The sequence below is a fragment of the Notechis scutatus genome, chromosome 14, assembly GCF_049901735.1.
Source record: "Notechis scutatus isolate UNSWTSFEM ecotype Mainland chromosome 14, rNotScu1.2, whole genome shotgun sequence".
Lineage (NCBI taxonomy): Eukaryota > Metazoa > Chordata > Lepidosauria > Squamata > Elapidae > Notechis > Notechis scutatus.
In genome coordinates this window covers 4,999,483-5,023,246 of record NC_142022.1, presented here as the reverse complement: position 1 = coordinate 5,023,246, position 23,764 = coordinate 4,999,483, and the positions used below count along the sequence as shown (strand labels likewise).

Here is a 23,764-nt window from a genome sequence, read left to right as displayed (position 1 = left end):
TTCCTTCTACAGAGGAATGATTGAGTCTGTCATCTGCACCTCTACAACTGTCTGGTTCGGTTCTGCAACCCAACAAGACAGACACAGACTTCAAAGAGTGATTAGGACTGCAGAAAAAACAATGGCTACCAACCTGCCTTCCATGGAGGACCTGTATACTGCACGAGTCAAAAAGGGGGCTGTGAAAATACCTACAGACTCCTCACATCCTGGACATAAACTGTTTCAACTCCCTCCCTCAAAACACTATAGGGCACTGCACACCAGAACAACTAGACTCAAGGGGAGTTTTTTCCCCGAACACCATCACTCTGCTAAACAAATAATTCCCTCAATACGGTTTAACTATTTACAAAATCTGAACTACTATTACTATGACTCTTCTCATCACTCCTTATCACCCATCCCCTCCCACTTGTGACTGTATGACTGTAACTTTGTCACTTGTATCCTTATGATTTATATTGACTGTTTCCTAATATGATTTAATTGCTTATTGTACCCTATGACTATTATTAAGTATTGTACCTGATGATTCTTGACTCTGGACGAATGTCTCTTTTCTTTTATGTACACTGAGAGCATTTGCACCAAGACAAATTCCTTGTATGTCCAATCACACTTGGCCAATTAAGAATCCTATTCTATTCTATTCTATTCTATTCTATTCTATTCTATTCTATTCTATTCTATTTCTATTTCTATTTCTATTTCTATTTCTATTTCTATTTCTATTCTCTTATGATTCTTGACAAGTATACTTTATTATTTTCTTTATGTACACTGAGAGCATTTGCACCAAGACAAACTCCTTGTGTGTCCAAACACACTTGGCCAATTAAGAATCCTATTCTATTCTATTCTATTCTATTCTATTCTATTCTATTCTATTCTATTCTATTTCTATTTCTATTTCTATTTCTATTTCTATTTCTATTTCTATTCTATTTCTATTTCTATTCTATTTTTATTCTATTTCTATTCTCTTATGATTCTTGACAAGTATACTTTATTATTTTCTTTATGTACACTGAGAGTGAATGCACCAAGACAATTCCTTGTGTGTCCAGTCACACGTGGCCAATAAAGAATTCTATTTCTATTTCTATTTTTATTTTTGTAATCCTATTCTATTATTTCTATCCTCTATATTCTATTCTATTCTTATTCTTTCTTATTCTATTCTATTCCAAAGAAGAAGGGAAAAGGAAGTCCAGTTGCACCTTTGAGGCAAGGTTTACTCTGCGCTCTGCTCAAGCTCAGGAGCACCTTCTCCACCTCCCTTCACCCCTCCCCCACCCCCCAATCCCAATCAGTCTTTCCCCCAAATCCAACCGCTCACCCTTGAGTGCCTGGCAAATCCCCGGGCACGAAATCCTTATCTTGGTCCTTGCAAGCAGGGGGCCACTGTTTGGAGGGATGGACGAGGGGAAGGAGGGAGGGAGGGAGGGAGGGAGATAGAGAGGGAGGGTCCCAAGGGGGTGGCAAGAATGCCTGGCTTTCCCCCGGGTGGACCGTAGCGCTGGCACCCGACTCTCCTTCTGCAGTTGCTGTCCTCGGGGGATGAGGAGCCTGAAAAATGCCAAGGTCACCGCCGGCCTGGAGGAGAGACAGATAAAAGTCGGTTCCCAGCGTCCCTTCGCATCGCCCCCTTCAGAAGGCAACCCCCAAGCGTTGCTTGCTTTCGGTGCCCACCTGTGCCCATTCTAACAGCCTGGTGCCATGTTCATCCTGTTCTTCCTCCACCTCTTGCTGGCCGGGGTGCCCTCCGTTGGCACCTCTGGCTTCCGGGAGGGAGACCCCACAGGGCAGAAGCCCCCTGAGTTTTCTGCCCTGACTCTCAACGAAAGGTAAGGCTTTCCAGTGGCCCCCTGCCCAAATGTCGGGGAGCCCAGAGAACGGCAGGGCGGTTGAGGGGCTGGTTGGGAGGAGCTGGGTTCAAATCCCCACCTGGCCTTCGCAGTCCTGCAAAGATCTGTTGCAAAGATCTAATTGCAAAGACAGAGACACCCCACACCTCTCTCCTTGAGTGAGGAGGTGAGCCACGTAGTCTGAACTGGGCAGGGGAGAATTGGGGAGGGGGTAAATACCACGGATCAGCTCATCGAGGGTTTTTGGGGGAGAAGCAAGGAGGTTGGGACAGATCTGCTTTTTGGGAGGGGGGGCGGAATTTCTTGGGAATGTTTGGAAACTGGGAGGATGTTGAGATGGCAACGTAATGATGAATAAAAGGAGAGGGGGATGAAAGGTGCAAGAAGGCAGGTAACTTTTCCAAAGGATTTTTGAGGGGCTGGGGGAATTTGGGAGCTGCCAGACTATACCTCCCACCAGGCACAGCTGGGGAAAGTAAGCCCCTGAGGGCGACCATTTGGAAAGGCTGCTGGGAGAGGTGGTCCCCGTGCCCTTCCCTTTTTCCTGTGCCTCTTTTTGATTCCACCACCCCGTTGCCGGGTTTCTAAAAAGCTCTTTGCTCCTGCATCTCTCCGCCAGGATGCAGGAAATTAAAATTAACTGTTAACATTGTACTTTACTCATTCGTGCCTCTTTTACAATTTTTATCTTCTGGTTTTATGTTTTCCTGTTTTGTCTGTACGCTGCCCAATGTCCCTCTGTGAGGGAGATGGGTGGTTTCAAAATTTGATGGATGGATCAGTAAATGATGGATGGAGATACAGATGAGATAAAGATAGATAGATAGATAGATAGATAGATAGATAGATAGATAGATAGATAGATAGATCCCGATATAGATAGGTGGATGAATGGATAGATAGATAGATAGATAGATAGATAGATAGATAGATAGATAGATAGATAGATAGATAGATAGATAGATAGATAGATAGATGATAGATAGATAGATAGATAGATAGACAGATAGATAGATAGACAGACAGACAGACAGATAGATATAGATAGATAGATAGATAGATAGATAGATAGATAGATAGATAGATAGATAGATAGATAGATAGATAGATATTGATGGATGAATGGAAATATAAAAGATAGTTGGATAGATAACAATGGATGAATGGAGGGATGGGTGGAAATATAAAAGAGACACACAGATAGATAGATAGCGATGGATGTATAGATGATGGATGGATGGATGGATAGAAATATAAAAGATGGATAGATGATGAATGTATAGATGATGGATTGATAGAAGATAGCTAGATAGATTCATCATCATCATCATCTGGAGCAGGATGGATGGATGGAAGAAAGGAAGGATGGAGAAATGATGGACAGATATGGATGGATGGGCGGACGGACAAGTGGGTGGACGGACGGACAGACAAATACATAGGCAGATAGATAGCTATCCTCATTTATTCCTTTCTGCCTTCGAGGCAGGAACACCTTATTTAGCAGCTTCCAGGAGAAAATTGGGGGCCCCAACTTCTCCCCCTCTTTTCCATTACCCCACATTTCGCTCCATCCCTGCGGCTGAGCTCGTGTCCGACTGTATCCCCCTCACAGCTGTCGGGAGCACATCCTCCAGCGAGCAAGGACGGTGATGTGCCAGCTGCTGCGATTAGACCACCCACCCCGGCTGACAGCCAGCGTGACTCGCCAGGTGCAGGAAGACTGGGCCAAAGAGGGAAGGAGGTCTTTGGACCCCTCCATCGGAGGACAGCATCTCGGTAAGTGTCCTTCTGCGCCCTCCTTGCTTCTCTGTCTGACATCTCCCCTTCCCCGAGAACTCCAGTGAGATTCAGAGGGGAGGATAAAACATACAATGGACGGTTGCAGGAACTGGGCCTGGCTAGTCTAGTGCAGAGAAGGACCAGGGGAGACAGGATAGCGGTCTTCCAATATCTGAGGGGCTGCCACAGAGAGGAGGAAGGGGGTCAAGCTATTTTCTAAAGCATCTGAAAGCCAGACAAGGAATAATGGATGGAAACTGAACAAGGAGAGATTCAACCTGGAAATAAGGAAGAATTTTCTAACAGAACAATCAACCCATGGAACAGAGAGGTTGCCTTTGGAAGTTGTGGGAGCTTCATCCCTGGAGGCTTTCAAGAAGAGACTGGACTGCCCTCTGTCAGAAATGGTGTAGGGTCTCCTGCTTGGGTGGGGGGTTGGACTAGATGACCTACAAGGTCCCTTCCGACTCAGTTAACCTGTATCTATCTGTATCCTGTGCCAGGGTTCACTTCTAAATTTCAGAGACAATGGGTTCACACACTTCCCCAGGTCTCCAAAAGTCTTAACCAAGGGTCTTCAAACTTGGCAAGTTTAATGACTTGTGGACTTCAACTCCCAGAATTCCTGAGCTAACATGACTTCTGAAGAATTCTGGAGGAGTTGAAGTCCATGAGCCTTAAAGCTGTCAAGTTTGAAGGCCCCTGGAATAGAATATACTGTAGAATAGGAATAGAAGTTGGAATAGGAATAGAGTTTAGAGTAGAATAGAACAAGGGTCTTCAAACTTGGCAACTTTTAAGACTTGTGGACTTCAACTCCCAGAATTCCTGAGCTAACACGACTCGAAGAATTCTGGAGGAGTTGAAGTCCACAAGCCTCAAAGCTGTCAGTTTGAAGTTGGAAGACCAGCTGTATAAATCTTGTATCCAAGTGGGATTAAACCAAGCATGGTGAGCTACAGGTAGTCCTTGACTTAACAACAGTTCAATTAGTGACCATTCCAAATTACAACGGCACTGAAAACAGTGACTTAGGACCGTTTTTCACACTTACGACTGTTGTAGCCTCCCCAGGGTCACATGATCCAAATTCGGACGATTGGCCACTGCTTCGTATTTATGACGGTTGCAGTGCCCTGGGGGGTCACATGATCCCCTTTTGTGACCTTCTCACAAGCAAAGTCCATAGGGGAAGCCAGATTAATTTAACAACTGCATCACTCACTTATCAACTGCAGTGATTCACTTAACAACGGTGGCAAGAAAGGTGGGGAAAGGGGGCAAAATTCATGTTCTGTTTAGCCACAGAAACGTTGGGCTTAACCCACCAGCGTTCGTAAGTCGAGGACTACCTGTATTTCACGACTCCCAACTACTGGACAATGCAAGCCCAGGAAAGGCGACAAAATTCAGTCCCAAGGCAGTTAAGCATGTCGTAAGGACGTTGAGTCACAAGAGTGCGCATGGGCTTACCAAGAGCGCCCTTTCTCATACCAGAGAATTGCCTACACTTTGCTGGCTGTTTGCTTGAGGATTTAAAAATCATTGCCATTCATCACTCACCACAGCCATCCGTTCTGTTTACGTCAAATAGTTGGTACGAAATGCTCACTTCTGCTTTTTCACTGCATAACGGATCCAGCTTTCGCGTCTATCCGGTTTTTAAGCTGCAATTCAGCCTGGGAAAATCTTCTTTTTTAAAAAAAAAAATCCATGTTGCGCAAGCTGTGTGGCCTTGCACTCCCAGAATTCCCCAGTCAGCAAGTTCGCTGCAGAGAATTCTGGGAGTAGAAGTCCACAGAGCTGGAACTGCTCCGATGAGGAAATCTGAAGATGGCAGAACCGCGTTTCCCAGGGTTCCTGGCCAGTTTGGTTTCTAGCAAGGAAACTCTGGGAAATTGCCGTCTTGACCATATCTATGGCGATCAGGGTTTGTGATGCTCAACAAGTATCGCTAGGGAAGCGGAGAAAATCCTTGCCACTTTGCATTTGAAACCGGAGATTTCAACACAATAATTCTAAGGAATTTCCTTGGCAATCTATAGAAAACTTAGTTTGGCCATCCATAAAATGAATTGAAAAGCAGCGGTTGATGCTTGCAGTCAGAAAAATCAAATGCACAGGTATAGAATAGGTGGTTCCTGGCTCAAGATCATTTATTATTTATTTATTTGTTTGTTTATCAATCATGTTTTTATACTGCCAATCTCACCTGTGACTCTGGGCAGTTTACAATGAAAATGTATTATTACAAAATTGACTAAAAGAAGCTCATACAAGGTTAAGCGCCCCAAAGGGAATCTTATGATTGAAAACCGAAAACTGTGATTAAAATGAAAAACTTCTAACGTGCATACACATGACATTTGTTTCTGAGCATTTGGAATTTGAAAACCCCTCCTACTTAATAATAAATAATAATAAATTCCTTACGGGGCATTTGGAACAGGAATGAACAGTTTACAACTTTTCTCGCTGTAGGAATTTGTACATCTTGAAACGGATCAGTCAACAAGAGATAACATCTGAACCTAATATTTTGACGAAAATATTTAAATCACATACTTTAGTCAAATTAAAGCCAACTACATACAGTACATAATTCATACAAGCTGTCCTTCTCATCCTTGGCTAGTCCTAAGGCGTATTTAACTGTGAAAGGGATCCTGGTGGATCACCCCTCCAGGATGAGTGCCAAAAGAAGCCAACGCAATCCTAGGCTGCATCAACAGAGGGATAGCATCAAGATCACAAGAAGTGTTAATAACTTTTATCATGCTTTGGTTAAGACCACACTTGGAACATTGCATCCAGTTTCGGGAAGCACGATACAAAAAAAGATGGAAAGAACGCAGAGAAAAGCAACAAAGATAATTCGGGGACTGGAGACTAAAATATATGAAGAACGGTTGCTGGAATTGGGTCTGTCTAGTTTAATGGAAAGGAGGACTAGGGGGGGACACGAGTGAATAATTGAGGGGCTGCTACAAAGAAGAGAGATTCTCCAGAGCACCTGAAGGCAAGACAAGAAGCAATGGATGGAAACTAAGCAAGGGGAGATCTAACCTAGAACTAAGGAGAAATTTCCTGATGGGTAAGAACAGTTAATCCTGCTCCAACAGTCCTGAAGGTTTTTAAGAAGAGACTGGACAGCCATTTGTCTGAATTGGGATGAGGTCCCTTCCAACTCCGTTAGTCTGTTATTTCCTGACAGGGAGAACAATTAACCAGTGGAATGAATTGCCTCCCGAAATTCTGGGTGCTCCAACACTGGAGGTTTTTAAGAAGAAACTGGACAGCCAATTTGTCCAAAAGGATATACAGATTCTCCTACTCAAGAGAGATGGAGGGTTGGACTAGAAGACCTCCAAGGTCCCTTCCAATGCTGTTCTATGAAACTCACCAATTGTAAATCATGCTGGCTGGGGAATTCTGAGCACTGAAGACGTCTGCCCATCTTAAAAGTAGCCAAGATTGAGATACCCTGCCCTGCTAGACTCTACATTAGATTCACCCCTCTTGGAAAACCCAAACATTGCATGGATCCCAAACCTTGTCTAATAAATTCCCTGGACAATCTGACATTGTATAGGAAACTCTGTGAATTCTTTTAGCTCTCGCCTGGATAGGGTGCCTTATTTATCCTCGCTCTGTGTTTATTGCCAATCCTCAGGGTTATTCTTATTTCAGAAACAATTTTTTTTTTACTCCCTGCTGGCTTTGAAGGAGAACAGCTGGTTAGAGAAATTAAAAAAAAAACAACCCTTGCCTGGTGTTATCTGTACCAAAAAAAAAAAGGACATTTCTAATTCAATATCTTTTCTAGCACAAAGATTACACCCAGCGCACACCTGCGGCTCTCTTTTTCTCTCGCTGTCGGCTTCAAGGATTTACTCCTCCGGATAGCTTCAAGTGAAACAAGAACCATTTAAATTCCTTTCTTCCAAATAAACATAGCTCGTCCTCAACCTTACGACCACAAACCGAGCCCCAAATTTCTGCTGCTCGGGGTAGGCCTTTGTTTTGCCCCGTTGGATCACCTGTCTTCGCCCAGTAGTTAAGGGAATCCCAGCAGTTGTTAAGCAAGTCACACAGTCATTAAATGAATCGGGCTTCTCCTTTGCTTGGCAGAAGGTCGCGAAAGGGGCATCCCATGCCCCCCCTGTCATAAATATGAGTCAGTTGTCAAGCACCTGAATTTCGATTAGGCAACCATGGGGATGCTGCAACTGTCATAAGTAATACACCAATAAGACCAAGGAGCTGATAGTGGACTATAGAAGGAACAGATCAGACCTCCAGCCCTTGCTTATCCATGGAGACCGAGTGGAGCAAGTGGCCAGTTTGAAGTTTCTGGGTGTTACCCTAAAAGAGGACCTGACCTGGGGGTCCACATTGCAGCTCTGGTCAAAAGGGCCCAGCAGAGATTATCCTACCTGAGGCTTCTCAGAAAACAACAACTGAATGGAAAACTGCTGGTGACCTTCTACCGCCGCACCAGAGAGAGTATCTTAACTCACTGCACCTCTGTAGGGTTTGCCAATTGCACAGGGGCAGATAGGACAGCACTCCAGAGGGTGAACATCATTGCCCAGAGGATCACGGGTTGCCCTCTCCCCTCTTTGGAAGAGCTTTATAGCTCCCACTGCCTTAAGAAAGTTCAAAGCATCCCCAAAGATCCATCTCATCCTGGGCACCCTTTTTTTGAACTCTTACCACCTGGCAGACGGTGCAGGATAATAAAAACAAGGACCAATAGGCTGAAAAACAGCTTCTATCCCAGGACAGTAACTCTATTAAATTTTACTGTATAGTTCAATATGAATGCAATATCAGGGGATTTCAATTCAATGTGGAGGGTGAAGGATGTGTGGTTGTCTTCATGGTCAAGATGTACACTGAAGTTGGTGTTTGATTTCGTTGCAATAACAATAAACTAAACTAAACTAAACTAAACTAAGTGTGAAAAATGGTCCTAGGTTGTTGTTTTTCAGGGTGGTTGTCACTTTGACTGTCACTAAACGAGCCATCGTAAGTCAAAGACTACAAATTGCTTATCTACCTTTTTTTTTTTTTGATCCTCAGATATAACCTCCAATCAGACGTTGGTGAGCCGAAGAGGAGGCTGCTTACAGATCTCGCAACGCGTCACCCTGGATGGTAATGCGATAAATCATATGTTAATATCACAATATTATTAATATGTCAATCCAAGATGTTTAGCGGGCTCTTTAAAAAAAAAAAGTGGGCGAATCTTTCTGCCAAAGAAAAAAATATCCTCTTCCTTTTTAAGAAAGCAGAGGGGGTGAATTCAGCCGGTTCTGACAGGTTCTGAAGAACCGGTAGCGGAAATGTTGAGTAGTTTGGAGAACCGGCCAATGCCGTCTTTGACTGGCCCCGCCAACCCCATCTCTTCTCTGCCTCCCATTGAGTCCCAGCTGATTGGCTGGGTCTCCTTTGGTTGCCCTGCACAGGAAAACAGAGCTGGAAAGCAGGTTAGTGGGGTGAGGAGGGAATGGGGATTTTGCAGTAACCGTCCCCTGCCACACCCACCAAGCCATGCCCACCAAACCATGCCACACCAATCATGCCACGCCCACAGAACCGGTAGTAAAAAAATTTGAATCCCACCACTGTAAGAAAGTAAAAAAATTTTTAACCCTGGTTTGTTGCCTGAATTGGTCAGGTTGAATAAACTAAGGAACTATCGACTAGGTTTGTAATAACATGTTCATTCTGCTAAAATCAGGGGTCTTGACAGCTTTAAGACTTGTGGACTTAACACTCCCACAATTCCTCCTCCAGTCAGGTTAGCTCAGGAATTCTGGGAGTTGAAGTCCACAAGTCTTAAACTTGCCAAGTTTGAAGACCCTTGTGCTAAAGCATAGTTTAAGCCAAGGTTGGACACCCCTGGTTTAAGTCCTGGTTTTGTTAACTAGGCCATGAGTCAGGGTAGTGTGTTATGACAGGTTGAAAAAGCAGGTTAAAAATAAAAAAAAAAATACATTAGATTAGAAATAGGTTAGAAAAGCAGGAAAGATGGTATGTTTAAAAAATACATTAAAAAGTAAAAAATACAGTCAGTTAAAAATGGATTAAAGTATAAAAAGAAATACCATGGGTTATAAAATAGATTGAAAAATAATAAAAAAACACAGGTGGTTCAAAATAGGTTAAAAATTAAAAAAATGCAGCAGGTTAAAAATGGACTAAAAAAGAAAAAATATTTTGGGTTAAAAATGGGTTGGAAGTAAAAAAAAATATAGAGGATTAAAAGCTAGGTTAGAAAGTAAAAAATACAATGGGTTAAAAATAGGCTAAATATAAAAAAAAATATTGGGTTAAAAAATAGTAGTAAAAAAATACAATGGGTTAAAAAACTGGTTAAAAGGTGAAAAATATGGCAGGTTAAAAAATAGGTAACTATGCTCCCTAGTGGCTAAGGTCGCACATTAATTCTGTCTTGATGCAAATGCTACAGAGAGCCGTTTTCCCATTGAACTAAACTGAATTTAGAAACTAAGCTTAGGGCAGAAATGAAGAATTTCAGAATAGCGGCGCTGGAAGGGACCTTAGAGGTCTTCTAGTCCATCCCCCTGCTCAAGCAGGTGAGAGCCTTACAGGATTTGAACAATTATTCTCTCTCTCAGAGGTGGTTGTTTATTGGGGGAACAGGACAAGAGAGTGTAACAGGCCATGCTTTCAGTTGTAGCAAACCCAGGTAGAATATCAATCTAATATACACTGCTCAAAAAAATAAAGGGAACACTTAAACAACACAATGTAACTCCAAGTCAGTCACACTTCTGTGAAATCAAACTGTCCACTTAGGCAGCAACACTGATTGACAATCCATTTCGCATGCTGTTGTGCAAATGGAATAGACAACAGGTGGAAAGCAGAGGCAGTTAGCAAGACATCCCCAATAAAGGAGTGGTTCTGCAGACCACAGTCCACTTCTCAGTTCCTATGCTTTCTGGCTGATGGTTTGGTCACTTTTGAATGCTGGCGGTGCTGTCACTCCAGCGGTAGCATGAGTCTACAACCCACACAAGTGGCTCAGGTAGTGCAGCTCATCCAGGATGGCACATCAATGCGAGCTGTGGCAAGAATGTTTGCTGTGTCTGTCAGCGTAGTATCCAGAGCATGGAGGTGCTACCAGGAGACAGGCCAGTACATCAGGAGACGTGGAGGAGGCCGTAGGAGGGCAACAACCCAGCATCAGGACCGCTACCTCCGCCTTTGTGCAAGGGGGGATAGGAGGAGCACTGCCAGAGCCCTGCAAAATGACCTCCAAACAAGTTGACTGTCCAGTCTCTTCTTAAAATTGAAATATTGTGTAAGTGACGTGTGTGCATCCTTTCATTTTCTCTCCTTCTCCTTCTCTCCCTCCCCCTCCCTCCCTCTTTCTCCCTCTCCCTCTCTCCCCTTTCTGTCCCCCTCCCCCCTCCTCTCTCCCTCCCTCTCCCTTTCTCTCCTCCCCTATCCCACTCACCCAGATCTTGGCTGGCAGAGTTGGGTGCTGAGCCCCACTTCCTTCATCTTCACCGAATGTCTGGGCTGCCATTGCCACCGAATCAAAGAAGAGTCGCAGCTGGATCTCTGGAGTCTGGCTTGTGGCCTCCCCCAAGGCCAGGTGGATGCCCAACAGGTAAAGCTGGGGCGGAGATGCCGGGCGGTTCCTGGCGCAAGACTCCAGGCAGACCCAGGAGGGTGGGGTCTAAAAGGATAATTGAAACTCCACTCAGCCGTGTGTGGCCTACAGGTAGTCCTCGACTTACAAGCCTCATTGGGCCCCAACATTTCCGTTGCTAAGCGGGACAAGTTGCTAAGCGAATGTTGGCCCCGTTTTACGACTTGTCCTCGCCGCGATTGTTAAGGAAATCTCGCGGCGGGTGTTAACGAACCACATGGTGGTTCTGACAAGTGGATCTGACATGCCCAATGAGTTTGGAAGGCCGCCACAAAGGAGATCGCCCAGGAATACTGCCACCGTCATAACTATGAATCACTTGCCAAGCATCCAAATTTGGATCACATCACCAAGGGGATGCCGGAACAGTCGTAAGGGTGCAAAACAGTAGTAGGCAGTGGTGGGATTCAACGTTTTTTAACTACCGGTTCTGTGGGCGTGGCCTGGGAGGGCATGGCTTAGTGGGCGTGGCTTGGTGGGCGTGGCAGGGGAAGGATATACTGCGAAATCCCCATTCCCTCTCCACCCCACTAACCTGCTTTCCAGCTCCATTCTCCTGTGCAGGGCAACCAAAGGAGACCCAGCCAATCAGCTGGGACTTGGGAGGCGGAGAATAGATATGGGGGCGGGGCCAGTCAGAGGCGGGATTGGCCGGTTTTCCGAACTACTCAACATTTCCACTACTGGTTCTTCCAAACCAGCTGAATACCAACCTCTGGTAGTAGCTCGCTTGTTTCAGTGCTGTTGTAACTTCACTCAACGACCGGTTATAAGTGAAGGATTGCCTGTAGAGGTCCCAGGGCTCAAGTGGCCTAGGGGAGACCCCCAAATTCACTCCCCTTTTTCTTCCTCCCGCCAGAGACGCTGCTGTCGGCCCCGCAAGGCCCTGCTCCCCTTTCTCTTCCTCAAAGAGGACGGCTCCTTGAACCTCCAGACCGTTCGCCTGGCCCACGACTGTCACTGCCGACCCTGAGCCGACCCCGAGACCCTCGCCCAGCCCCCCCCCTCCCCCCAGGAGTAATCCACAACAAGGAGGGGGAGCACCGACGGTCCCTCTCTTTGCAGAGAGAACATCGCTGCAGAGGGGAGGAAAAACAAACTTTAAACGTTGCTTTCACCATGTTTAAATGCACCAAAGTATTCCCTGCTCCCCGCTCCATTTGCAAAAACCGCTGCACCGCTGCACCGCTACTACACAAAGCCGCTGGGGACAAGGTTCTACTAGCTATGGGTGGCACAAGGCATCCTGGGAGTTGTGGTTTGGACAAGGCAGGTGGGGCGGGGTGGCAGCTTAGCCCAAACCTCCCGCTTCCTGCAAATGGCGGTCGTGGAGTTTGGATCCCTTGATGGAACAAGGACATTTTGAGCCAGGGAGCCTTTTCTCCAGCTGTTCCTACATCTGTACCAGCAGCTCAATGCAGACCCAGCTCTCACTTTTATAAGCCATCATTTGCTAAAGCAGTGTTTCTCCCCCTGGGCAATTTCAAGACCGGTGGACTTCAGATCCCAGAATTCCCCAGCCAGCAGTCTTTAAGGTGGGTGGACTTCAGTTCCCAGAATTCCCCAGGCAGCAGTCTTTAAGGTGGGTGGACTTCAGTTCCCAGAATTCCCCAGCCAGCAGGCTTTAAGGTGGGTGGACTTCAGTTCCCAGAATTCCCCAGGCAGCAGGCTTTAAGAGGAGTGGATTTCAACCTCTGGAATTCCCCAGGCAGCAAGATTTAAGATGGATGGACTTTGGTTCCCAGAATTCCCCAGGCAGCATGCTTTAAAATGAGTGGACTTGAGGATTTCCCCAGGCAGCATGCTTTAAGATGGGTGGACTTCAACTCCCAGAATTCCCCAGCCAGCAGGTTTAAGATGGGTGGACTTCAGGTCCCAGAATTCCCCAAGCAGCATGTCTGATTGGGGAATTCTGGGAGTTGAAGTCCACACGTCTTAAATTTCCCAAGGTTGAGAAACACTGCTGGGCCATCATTTGCATCCACCGCACTGGCAAACCACAGTTGACAAAGTCCTTTTGGCGAAGTTCTGTGGTCTCTTATCAAGCTAGAAAAAGCTACTTTTTATGCCACTACAAAATTACCGCTGTGCATTTCTGCAGACACAGCTGCTCTGAAATACCCAAGCACAGAGCAGGCCTGGAAGCTAGCAAATATCATGGTAACATTGATTTAAAACGCAGCCATTGAGATGCCATTGTCCTGCTGGCCGAAGGGAAAGAAACAGAATTGTAAATAGCCTGTGTGTTTTTGTGGGTTGTTTTTTTAATATATTTTTTTTTAATCACTCTTCACGGATTTGCAATAAAAACGCACCAACTATTTTAGTACAACTTGGCGTCTTCGGTTTGAGGAACGGTGGGCAGACTGCACTGCAATCATATTTAAGGGGGGTTAAAAAATATAAAGCAGCACCAAATCTGTTAGTTTTTTGGGGGGGACCACTCAGCTCCTTGAATGGCAGAATTGGGGTTCAGAATATACAGGTAGTCCTCGACTTACGACTGCGATGGAGCCCCAAATTTCAAGTGAGGTATTTGTTAAGTGAGTTTTTCCCCTTTCTTGCCACAGTTGTTAAGTGAATTACTCCAGTGGATAAATTAGTCACCTGGTTGTTAAGTGAAGGAGGGAGGAAAGGAAGGGGGAGGGAGGGGGACGGAGGAGAAGGAGGGATGGATTGAGGGAAGAAGGTGGGACTAGAACTCACACCCCTTGGCATGCCATTGCCTCCTTCCTGGGGCTGAGAGAGAGCGGCTGGCCAGAGACCACCCAACCTAAGGTGGGACTAGAACTCACGCCCCTCGTTTCTTAGCCTGATGCCTTTTACCCTGCCGTCGATACGCACTAAAACCCACCGTTAAGCATTATGAAGGTACTACATGAACCCAATTGGGGGGCGGAGTTGGCAAGACCCTCCCCTCCCTGAGTCAAGGAAGCATCTTCACGTGCCCAGGCGAGTCATGTGAGCGCATCACGTTTCCACCCGGGGCCAAAAATGCAGGGTTTCATAACAGGCTGATGAAAAGGGGACGAAAGAGTTGACTCAATTTCCCCCATTTCCTCTACGGCTGGTGGGCGGGCGGGGGGGGGGAAGGGGAAGGGGGGCAAGGAAAGCAGGAAATGAAGGCACCGATTGGCAGGTCCTGTTTCTCCCCCCCTCCGCCCGTTTGTGCATTGGTGGGTGATTCAGACGCCAGGAATGGGAATTTCTGATTCCCCTGCCAAAAGGATGATCAAGTAGAAATGGAGCATGAATCACCAAAGAAACGGTTGGTGGCCGAGCCCCACGGGAAATGGGGGTGGGGGGGGGGGAATGGAGGCTTTGGTGGAGTACAATGGGGGGGGGCTCTCTACCCCGTTTATTCTGCTTTTCTTTGAGGGGGGGGGGGGAGAGGTGCTTCCAGGCAGAAATCCAAGCGGTGCAGCTTTTTTGCCTTTGGGATTGCATGCAGAAGGGACATTCAACCAGTCGAGCTGTTTTCCATGCCACCTTCGGTCCGATCTAAGTATAATACATAAAATTATCTACTGCAATGTCCTACCAGCCAATGACTACTTCAGCTTCAACCACAACAATACAAGAGGCACACAATAGATACAAACTCAAGGTTAATCGCATCAAACTTGATTGCAGGAAATACGACTTCAGCCACAGAGCGGTCAATGTCTGGAATACTCTGACCTCGGGGGTCCCCAACCACGGTCCGGGACCCGTACCCGATCAGCGGAACAAGTCCTACCGGCCGCTGGTTGCTGGCGCCGCCATCTTTTTGATGAAAAAGCCTGGTGAGCTTTTCCAAGTAGAAAGCCATTTCTACCTGGAAAAGCTCACCGAGCGCTAATGCCGCCATCTTTTCATCAAAAAAGATGGCGGCGCCCAGCTGATGCCGGTACCGGGCAGCATAAAAGGTTGGGGATCACTGCTCTACCTGACTCTGTGGTTTCTTCCCCAAACCCCAAAAACTTTAACCTTAGACTGTCTACTGTTGACCTCACCCCTTTCCTAAGAGGTCTGTAGTGGGCGGGAATAAGCGCACCAACGTGCCTACCGTCCCTGTCCTATTGTTTCTTTTTTAAAATTCGTATTCACTTCATGTATTCATAACCATGTTTATTCTGTACTTATACCTGTTATCTCATACTTGCTTGACAAATAAGTAAGTAAATAAATAAATAAAGCACCCAAGAGCAGAACAACTGATGGAAGATCATGAAAGAGAATTCACCACATTATAAAGAAGATGTTGAGACTCTAGAAAAAGTGCAGAGAAGAGCAACCAGGATGATTAGGGGACTGGAGACTCAAACATATGAAGAACGGTTGCAGGAACTCGGCTTGGCTGGTCTAGTGAACAGAAGGACCAGGGGAGACAGGAGAGCATCTTCCAATATTTGAGGGTCTGCCAGAGAGAGGAGGAGGAGGTCAAGCTATTTTCTAAAGCTCCTAAAGGCCAGACAAGGAATAGTGGATGGAAACTGATCAAGGAGAGATTCAACCTGGAAATAAGGAGAAACTTTCTGACAGTGAGAACAATCAACCCATGGAACAGAAGTTGCTTCATCACTTGAGACCTTCAAGAAGAGATTGGACTCCCACCTGTCAGAAATGGTGTAGGGTCCCGCTTGGGTGGGGGTTGGACTAGATGACCTATAAGGCCCCTTCCAACTCTGATTATCTGTTATCTGAGAGCCAAATTCCCAACCTAGAAACAAAAGAAAAATTTTCCAACTTTGGGAGGGGTGACATGATAGCAGGATTTGGGAGAGCTACCCCAAAGAAGAAGGGGGTCAACCTATTCTCCAAAACACCGGAGGGCAGGACAAGCAGCAACTTGGATGGAAACAAATCAAGGAGAGATCCGGTCTTGAATTAAGGAGAAATTTCCTGGCACTGAGAACGATTAACCGGTGGAACTGCTTGCCACTAGAAGTTGCGGGAGCTCCGTCGCTGGAGGTTTTTTTTTTTTTTTTTAAGAAATTAGCTTCGAAATCAGTTGGCTTTTTTTGGCAGTTTGCAAACCCCGTTTGATTAGCTTTGTGTGTCTCTGTGTGTTGGGGTGTGTTTGTGACCTTAGAAATCAGGAAGCAGGATTAGCCCCAGTTGGGGTGAACCTACTGGTGATATCCTGGAGATTTGCAGGAACTAAGTATGTCTAGTACATCTTTTAAAAAATAATAATAATACAGGGCCAGTCAGTGAACAAAATCTCTCTTTAAGTAACCCCCAGATTAATGGCGGAACTCCCTGCCACAAGACACAAACTTCACATGACCATACATACATACATACATACATACATACATACATACATACATACATACTCTAGGTCAGGAGTCTCCAACCTTGGCAAGTTTAAGCCTGGAGGACTTCAACTCCCAGAATTCCCCAGCCAGCTTTGCTGGCTGGGGAATTCTAGGAGTTGAAGTCCTCCAGGCTTAAAAGTTGCTAAGGTTGGAGACCCTTGCTTAAAATCCCTTTATTGGGCTCAGGAAAAACTCACTAAAGGTGTCCACTCTCTCCTGGAAGTGTTAGTCACCTTTATAACATGGATCCTCCCCAGGCAGGAGCAGGCTATCTGCCAGGAGCATCTAAGTGGTTCGTTGTTGGAGGCTGGGGGATTAGATGAAAGGCATATTAAGGCTGGTTCTCCTAATAATTAGTTGACTGAACGAGGAGAACGTTTAGACATGACAGGAAGGAAAACCCCATCGTTCTTTTCCTGCCAGCCCTAAAGTCAACACTTGATTCATTTCGTGCGGAAGGGAAGGACACCAGAGTCACTCAATCTGTGTCTAATTTTGTTTAATTTGGGTTTAGCAGCGAGAACTCGGCCAACTGGGCTGAGCAGGTGAGTTTTTATCTCAGGTAGTAGGGAAAGGGTCTTCCAACTTGGGAAGTTTTAGACTTGTGGACTTCCAACTCCCAGAATTCCTGAGCTAACATGACGGGAGGAGGAGGAATTCTGGGAGTTGAAGTCCACAAGTCTTAAAGCTGTCAAGTTGGAAGACCCCTGTAGTAGGGGGTCCTACTGCGGTCCTCCAGGTGCCAATCCTGCTCTCCCCTCCCTCTCTTCCCACTGGCTGCTGGGAGTTGTAGTTGCACAGGTTAAGACCTGTTCAGAGGTCTTCAGACTTGACAGCTTTAAGACTTGTGGACTTCCACTCCTCCAGAATTCCTCCTCCAGTCATGTTAGCTTGGGAATTCTGGGAGTTGAAGTCCACAAGTCTTAAACTTGCCAAGTTTGAAGACCCTGGATCTATTCTTCTTTCTTTCTTTCTTTCTTTCTTTCTTTCTTTCTTTCTTTCTTTCTTTCTTTCTTTCTTTCTTTCTTTCTTTCTTTCTTCTCTCTCTCTCTCTCTCTCTCTCTCTCTCCTTTCTTTCTTTCTTTCTTTCTTTCTTTCTTTCTTTCTTTCTTTCTTTCTTTCTTTCTTTCTTCTTTCTTTCTCTTTCTTTCTCTCTCTCTCTTTCTTTCATCTATCTCTATCTACCTACCTATCTACCTATCTATCATCTGTCTGTCTGTCTATCTGTCTATCTATCTATCTATCTATCTATCTATCTATCTATCTATCTATCATCTATCTATCTAACTTACCTCTCTTTATCTATTCTATCTGTCCCTCTATCTATCTATTCTATCTATTTATCTATCTATCTATCTATTCTACTTCTCTTTATCTATTCCAGGGGTCTTCAAGCTTGACAGCTTGAAGACTTGTGGACTTCAATTCCCAGAATTCCTCCTCCGGTCATGTTAGCTCAGGAATTCTGGGAGTTCACAAGTCTTAAACTTGCCAAGTTGGAAGACTCTTGGTTTAAATTATAATGGCACTGAAACAAGTGACTTAGGACCATTTTTCACACTTACTGCCGTTGCAACGTCCCCACAGTCGCGTGGTCAACATTCAGACATTTGGCAACTGACTCATATTTATGATCATTGCAATGTCCCGGGGTCACATGTTCCCCTTTTGCGACCTTCTCACAAGCCAAGTGTGATGACCCCGGGGCGTGGCACAAAGGCAACACAGTCACATAAGTAAGAAAACTCCCTTTAATACCTCCAACTTTGCCCCAATGTCCAGTTACCTTCTGCTGGAGACAAAACTCCACCAGGAACAGTCTTTAACTGGAGGAAATTCAGTCTGAAAACAAAGTACATATAAACTAAATAAAAGTCCAAACAAAGCACACTGCAGCAATTAACTTGACAGGGCAGGAGAAGGAATTGCAGACTTGAAAGCCCAGCCAAACACACACAGTTGGGAAGACGCCAGGAACCCAGATAAGCCTCAACGATACCAGATAATTCACGATTTGCTCCCAACAGTTTGCTGTGCACAGCTTCCCTTTTTAAACACTGTGTTCCCAGCTGCAGTTAATGAAGGGAATCAGGGCCCTTTCCTCCCCCATAAGCCACAAAACTCACATTGCTCCCTTCTCCGTTCCTCCCTGCGTACCCTAGGATGAAGAGGGGCTGGGCCTGGGTCTTCCTCTGAATTCCCTCTCCCTTGTTCTACCTCTCTCCTGCTCTGCCCAGCCGAACTGTGCCCTTCCCCAGTTTCTTCCACAGCCAACGGAGCCACACTCTCACTCCTTGTCACCTGCTCGGCCTCCCCCTCCGAATCAGATTCCGATAGGGGCATGACACCAAGTCAATGGGGAAGTCAGATTCACTTAACAACCGTGTTCCTAACTTAACAACCGCTTAACAATTGTGGCAAGAAAGGTTGTAAAATGGGGTGAAACACTTAACAACCATCTCACTTAGCAGCAAAAATGTTGGCCTCAAGTATTGTCGTAAATTGAGGAGGATGTGCAATTGTAGGTGGCAAGTCCACCACCAGTTAACATTCTGATCAGCTCCATTAAATAAACCAGACCAAGAAATTAATTACAGAAATACACAATAACAGAGTTGGAAGGGACCTTGGAGGTCTTCTAGTCCAACCCCCTTCTAGACCAAATTCTGAAGGAAAGCTAAAACTACTGTCAAGATTGCAGATTAATTGAGATGGCAGAATCTCCCAAGTCTTGACTGTTCTGTATTTTCTGCTCCTTCTCATACTGTTCAAGTAGTCCTTGACTTACAACGATTGGTTTGGCGACTGAAGTTACATCATCACTAAAAAACACCAAAAAATGAAATTATTACCGTTCTTCACACTTATAATAGTTGCAGCATTGCTCAAAATCTGGATGCTTCTCCCCACCGGCTTCTGACGAAGTCAATGGGAGAAGCCAGATTCCCTTAAGGAGCGTGCAATTCACTTAGCGGCCGTCGTGCTTTGCTTAACAGCGGTGGCAACAGTCGTCAAATTGGACCCGGCTCCCTTAGCAACGGTCTCATTTAGTAATGGAAATTCTAGTCCCAGTTTAGGGTCATAAATTAATACTTCGGTGAATCAGTCCGTGTCTGCAGGAAAGATATCTTGCTGTTCTAGATTTTTTTAAAAAAAATGTTTCAGCCTAGATCAGAATTTTTCAACCAGGGACCCAGTCCTTGTAAACCCTGATTTGTGGCTTAAAACCATGGGAAGCCAGCATGAACGGACAGTGGCAGCTAATGCCACGCTATCCTTTTCTGCTTGGGGGTCAGTGCCCACTTCCCTATTCCTCGTCCTTGGGCTGACCTCCAGTTCCCACTTCTGGTTTTGGTTATGGGAGGAAAGAGGCAGCTTGGATCCAACCAACATCCTTTGGCATGTGAGTGAAATGACTCCCAAGAAGGAAGGATGGATGACTCGGCTCTAAAGTACAGAGAAAAAACTGCACCAACCAAGCTTCTAGGTTTGGCCCATCATCCTGGTGTCTTTCCACACGTGTCTCCTTTCAGTTGGTTCCCCAAAGCCGGTGGCCCTTTAAGATGGGTGGACTTCAACTCCCAGAATGCCCCAGCCAGCCTTGCAAGCCTGGCTGGGAAATTCTGGGAGTTGAAGTCCATGCCCATCTTAAAGTTGCAGAGATTGAGAGTCCTGGGAGTTGAAATCTATCCATCTTAAAATTGCCAAGGTTGAGGATTCTGGGAGTTGAAGTCCACCTATCGTAAAGCTGCCAAAGTTGAGGATTCTGGGAGTTGAAGTCCACCCATCTTACAAGTTGCCAAGGTTGAGGATGGTGGGAGTTGAAGTCCACCTATCGTACAGCTGCCAAAGTTGAGGATTCTGGGAGTTGAAGTCCACCCATCTTACAAGTTGCCAAGGTTGAGGATGGTGGGAGTTGAAGTCCACCTATCGTAAAGCTGCCAAAGTTGAGGATTCTGGGAGTTGAAGTCCACCCATCTTACAAGTTGCCAAGGTTGAGGATGGTGGGAGTTGAAGTCCACCTATCGTAAAGCTGCCAAAGTTGAGGATTCTGGGAGTTGAAGTCCACCCATCTTAAAATTGCCAAGGTTGAGGATGGTGGGAGTTGAAGTCCACCTATCGTAAAGCTGCCAAAGTTGAGGATTCTGGGAGTTGAAGTCCACCCATCTTACAAGTTGCCAAGGTTGAGGATGGTGGGAGTTGAAGTCCACCTATCGTAAAGCTGCCAAAGTTGAGGATTATGGGAGTTGAAGTCTACTCATCTTGAAAACGACCAAGGTTTAGAAATACTGGTTAAGAAAGATCTTAAGAGTTTGCTCTGTTCTCCTGATCAATCAGATCAGCTACTCTCTGCATGGGTCTCTCTTTCCTGATCAACTTTATTATAAGATGCATAAACATTTTTTTTCCTGAACCGCCTCTGCGCTTCCAAATTTAATCCTCTCACCAGTTCCTGCCTGTCAAAAGAAAGCTGGTGGAATTGGCAGGACAGCATTGAGGGCCCTCTCAAGCTCATCCAAACACTCCCCAACCCTATTTCAAAGCAGGCCTTCTCTTTACCCCAGGGGTGTCCAACCTTGACAACTTTAAGACTTGTGGACTTCAACTCCCAGAATTCCTCAGCCAGCAAAGCTGGCTGAGGAATTCTGGGAGTTGAAGTTCACAAGTCTTAAAGTTGTCAAGGTTGGACACCCCTGCTTTACCCGAAGCCAGCTTAGCAGCACACACTTCATTTTATTTATTTATACAGTCCTCCAACTCGCACATAGTTGTGCCCACTTACTTTTCTTTTTTGAAATCCATCTTATAAAATAAGAATGGTTGATTTGCTTTGCAATTCCAAGCAAAGAACCGATTTGCAGCTCAGCACCATGGGCCATGGGCTCTCTCCCTCTTTAAGCTCACTCAATTTCTGGCAGATGCCTTCACACGCAACTGGGTGTGCTTTGAAGTCAGTTGGCTTTTTGTCAGTTTCATATGTGCAAATTTGAATAATTGTGTGTGTGTGTGTGAAGATTGAAGATTGCAGGAACCATAGGTATATCTAGTCTAATGAAGAGAAGGACTACGGGGTGACACGGTAGCAGTCTTCTAATATTTGAGGGGCTGCCCCAAAGAATGGGTCAAGCTGTTCTCCAAAGCAGCGGTCACAAATTGGTGGCCCATAGATCACTGGTAGTCCGTGAGAAAATTGTGGTGGTCCGCAGAAAAATTATTTGCATTTTTTTATATTACACTAAATATGATTTATCTTTTTTTAAAAAAAAAATAATAATATTAGTGGTCTGCAGGATTTAAAATTATGAATTTAGGGGTCCGAAAAGTCACCTTTACAACACGGAGCACCAGAAGGTAGCACAAGAAGCAACGGATGGAAACTTATCAAAGAGAGATGCCAACCTAAGAATTAAGGAAAAATTTCCGGACAGTGAGAATAATTAAATCGGTGGAACGACTTGCCTCTGGGAGTTGTGAATGCTTCAACAACTAGAAGTTTTTAAGAAGATGTTGGATAACCATTTGTCTGAAATGGTATGGGGTCTCCTACTTGAGGGGGTTGAGCTAGAAGACCTCCCAAGGTCTCTTCCAATTCTGTTAGTCTGTTATTTCCTGACAGTGAGAACAATTAACCAGTGGAATGAGAAATTCTGGGTGCTCCAATACTGGAGGTTTTTAAGAAGAAACTGGACAGCCAATTTGTCCAAAACAATATACAGATTCTCCTACTCAAGCAGTGCGGGGTTGGACTAGAAGACCTCCAAGGTCCCTTCCAATGCTATTATGAAACTCACCTATTGTAAACCATGCTGGCTGGGGAATTCCGGTTTTAAAGAAGAGATTAGACAGCCATTTGTCTGAAATGGTACAGGGGTGGGGGTGTCTCCTGCTTGAGCGGGGGGGGGGGGGGTTGAGCTAGATGACCTCCAAGACCCCTTCCAACTCTGCCATTCTGCATTCAGAGCTCAGTCATGGATTCAGGGAGAAGCTGGCTGAGTCTTCCGTCCTTTCCTCCTAGGTGAATCACCGAAATCCTATAGGCCTGTGTCACATCCTGCCGGATCTTAATAAGAAAGAGTTCTGATTAACCCTTGCAATTCAGAAGGAAATGCAGGAGAATTTGGAGTGGGGTAGGGTGGGGTGGGGGAAAGTTACCCTTTGCTAGGGGATAGAAAAGCGAAGGCAGCCCCTTCTCTCCCTCCCCATCAAATACAACCAGGAAGAGAAGGTCCAAATTTACAGTCCCAGCTCTGGATCTTTTCCCTTTGGCCCAGCCTCAGTTTTCCCATCTGTATAATGGAAGCAGAGGCCATTCTGCTCCCAAGTATGGCCTGGATATTGTAAATTAGCTAAAGGCTGTCATTTTTTTAATAAAATGAGATTTCTCCCCTGCAAGTTTTTTTTTTTTTTTTTTGACAGAGCAGTTTCCCCCCTTGTGAGAACGAATGTCTCAAAAGTTCTGGGGGTGAAACTGAAAAAAAAAAAAAAACCTTTATAAGAAAATCTCCCTTTTTCCACATCAGTCTGAATCTCAAAAATAATTTTACAGAAGGGGAGCCCCCACCCCCCCTTAACTAAGTTTTCTTATCTTGAAGGATGGGGGAACGGTCCCATCATCCACAACCATCAGTCCCATCTGTCAGAGGCTAATGGGTTAGGGTCCCGCCGCTTCAAGAGGACCCATGGTTCTTTCCCCCCCCCCCTTTTTTTAAATCCTGTGAAGCAATGTAACTTTCTGTTTCTCCTTCCCCTTCTTTCTGAAGCATTCCTTTTGAACCGCTTTCTATTCCTCCTTCAGGCCAGCAGCCCTGACCAAAAACTGAATTAAAAACCTTTTTAAAAAAAAGGAAAGTTAACAGCTCACACATCTCATTCAGATTGGGGGCGAAACCCCTTCCTATGCTCAGACGAGAATTTGAAGAATAGTAAGTACCTCGATCCAAGCAAATAGGAAAACAACAACAACCCAATAACAGAATAACAAGAGTTTGGAAGGGACCTTGGAGGTCATCCAGTCCAACCCCCTGCTCAAACAGGAGGCCCTATCCCATTTCAAACAAATGGCTGTCCAATCTCATCTTAAAAACCTCCAGTGATGGAGCACCCACAATTTATGG

General features: G+C 45.4%; 1 protein-coding gene across 1 annotated transcript; it reads left to right on the top strand.

Moving 5' to 3' along the window:
• Nucleotides 1-1,653: 1,653 nt before the first annotated feature.
• Nucleotides 1,654-12,428, top strand: LOC113425426 (uncharacterized). Its single transcript, XM_087943558.1, has 5 exons — nucleotides 1,654-1,850; nucleotides 3,487-3,650; nucleotides 8,739-8,813; nucleotides 11,153-11,304; nucleotides 12,206-12,428. The coding sequence occupies exons 1-5, from the start codon at nucleotides 1,723-1,725 to the stop codon at nucleotides 12,317-12,319; spliced, it is 633 nt and encodes a 210-aa protein (XP_087799684.1). The 5' UTR covers nucleotides 1,654-1,722; the 3' UTR covers nucleotides 12,320-12,428.
• Nucleotides 12,429-23,764: the final 11,336 nt, after the last annotated feature.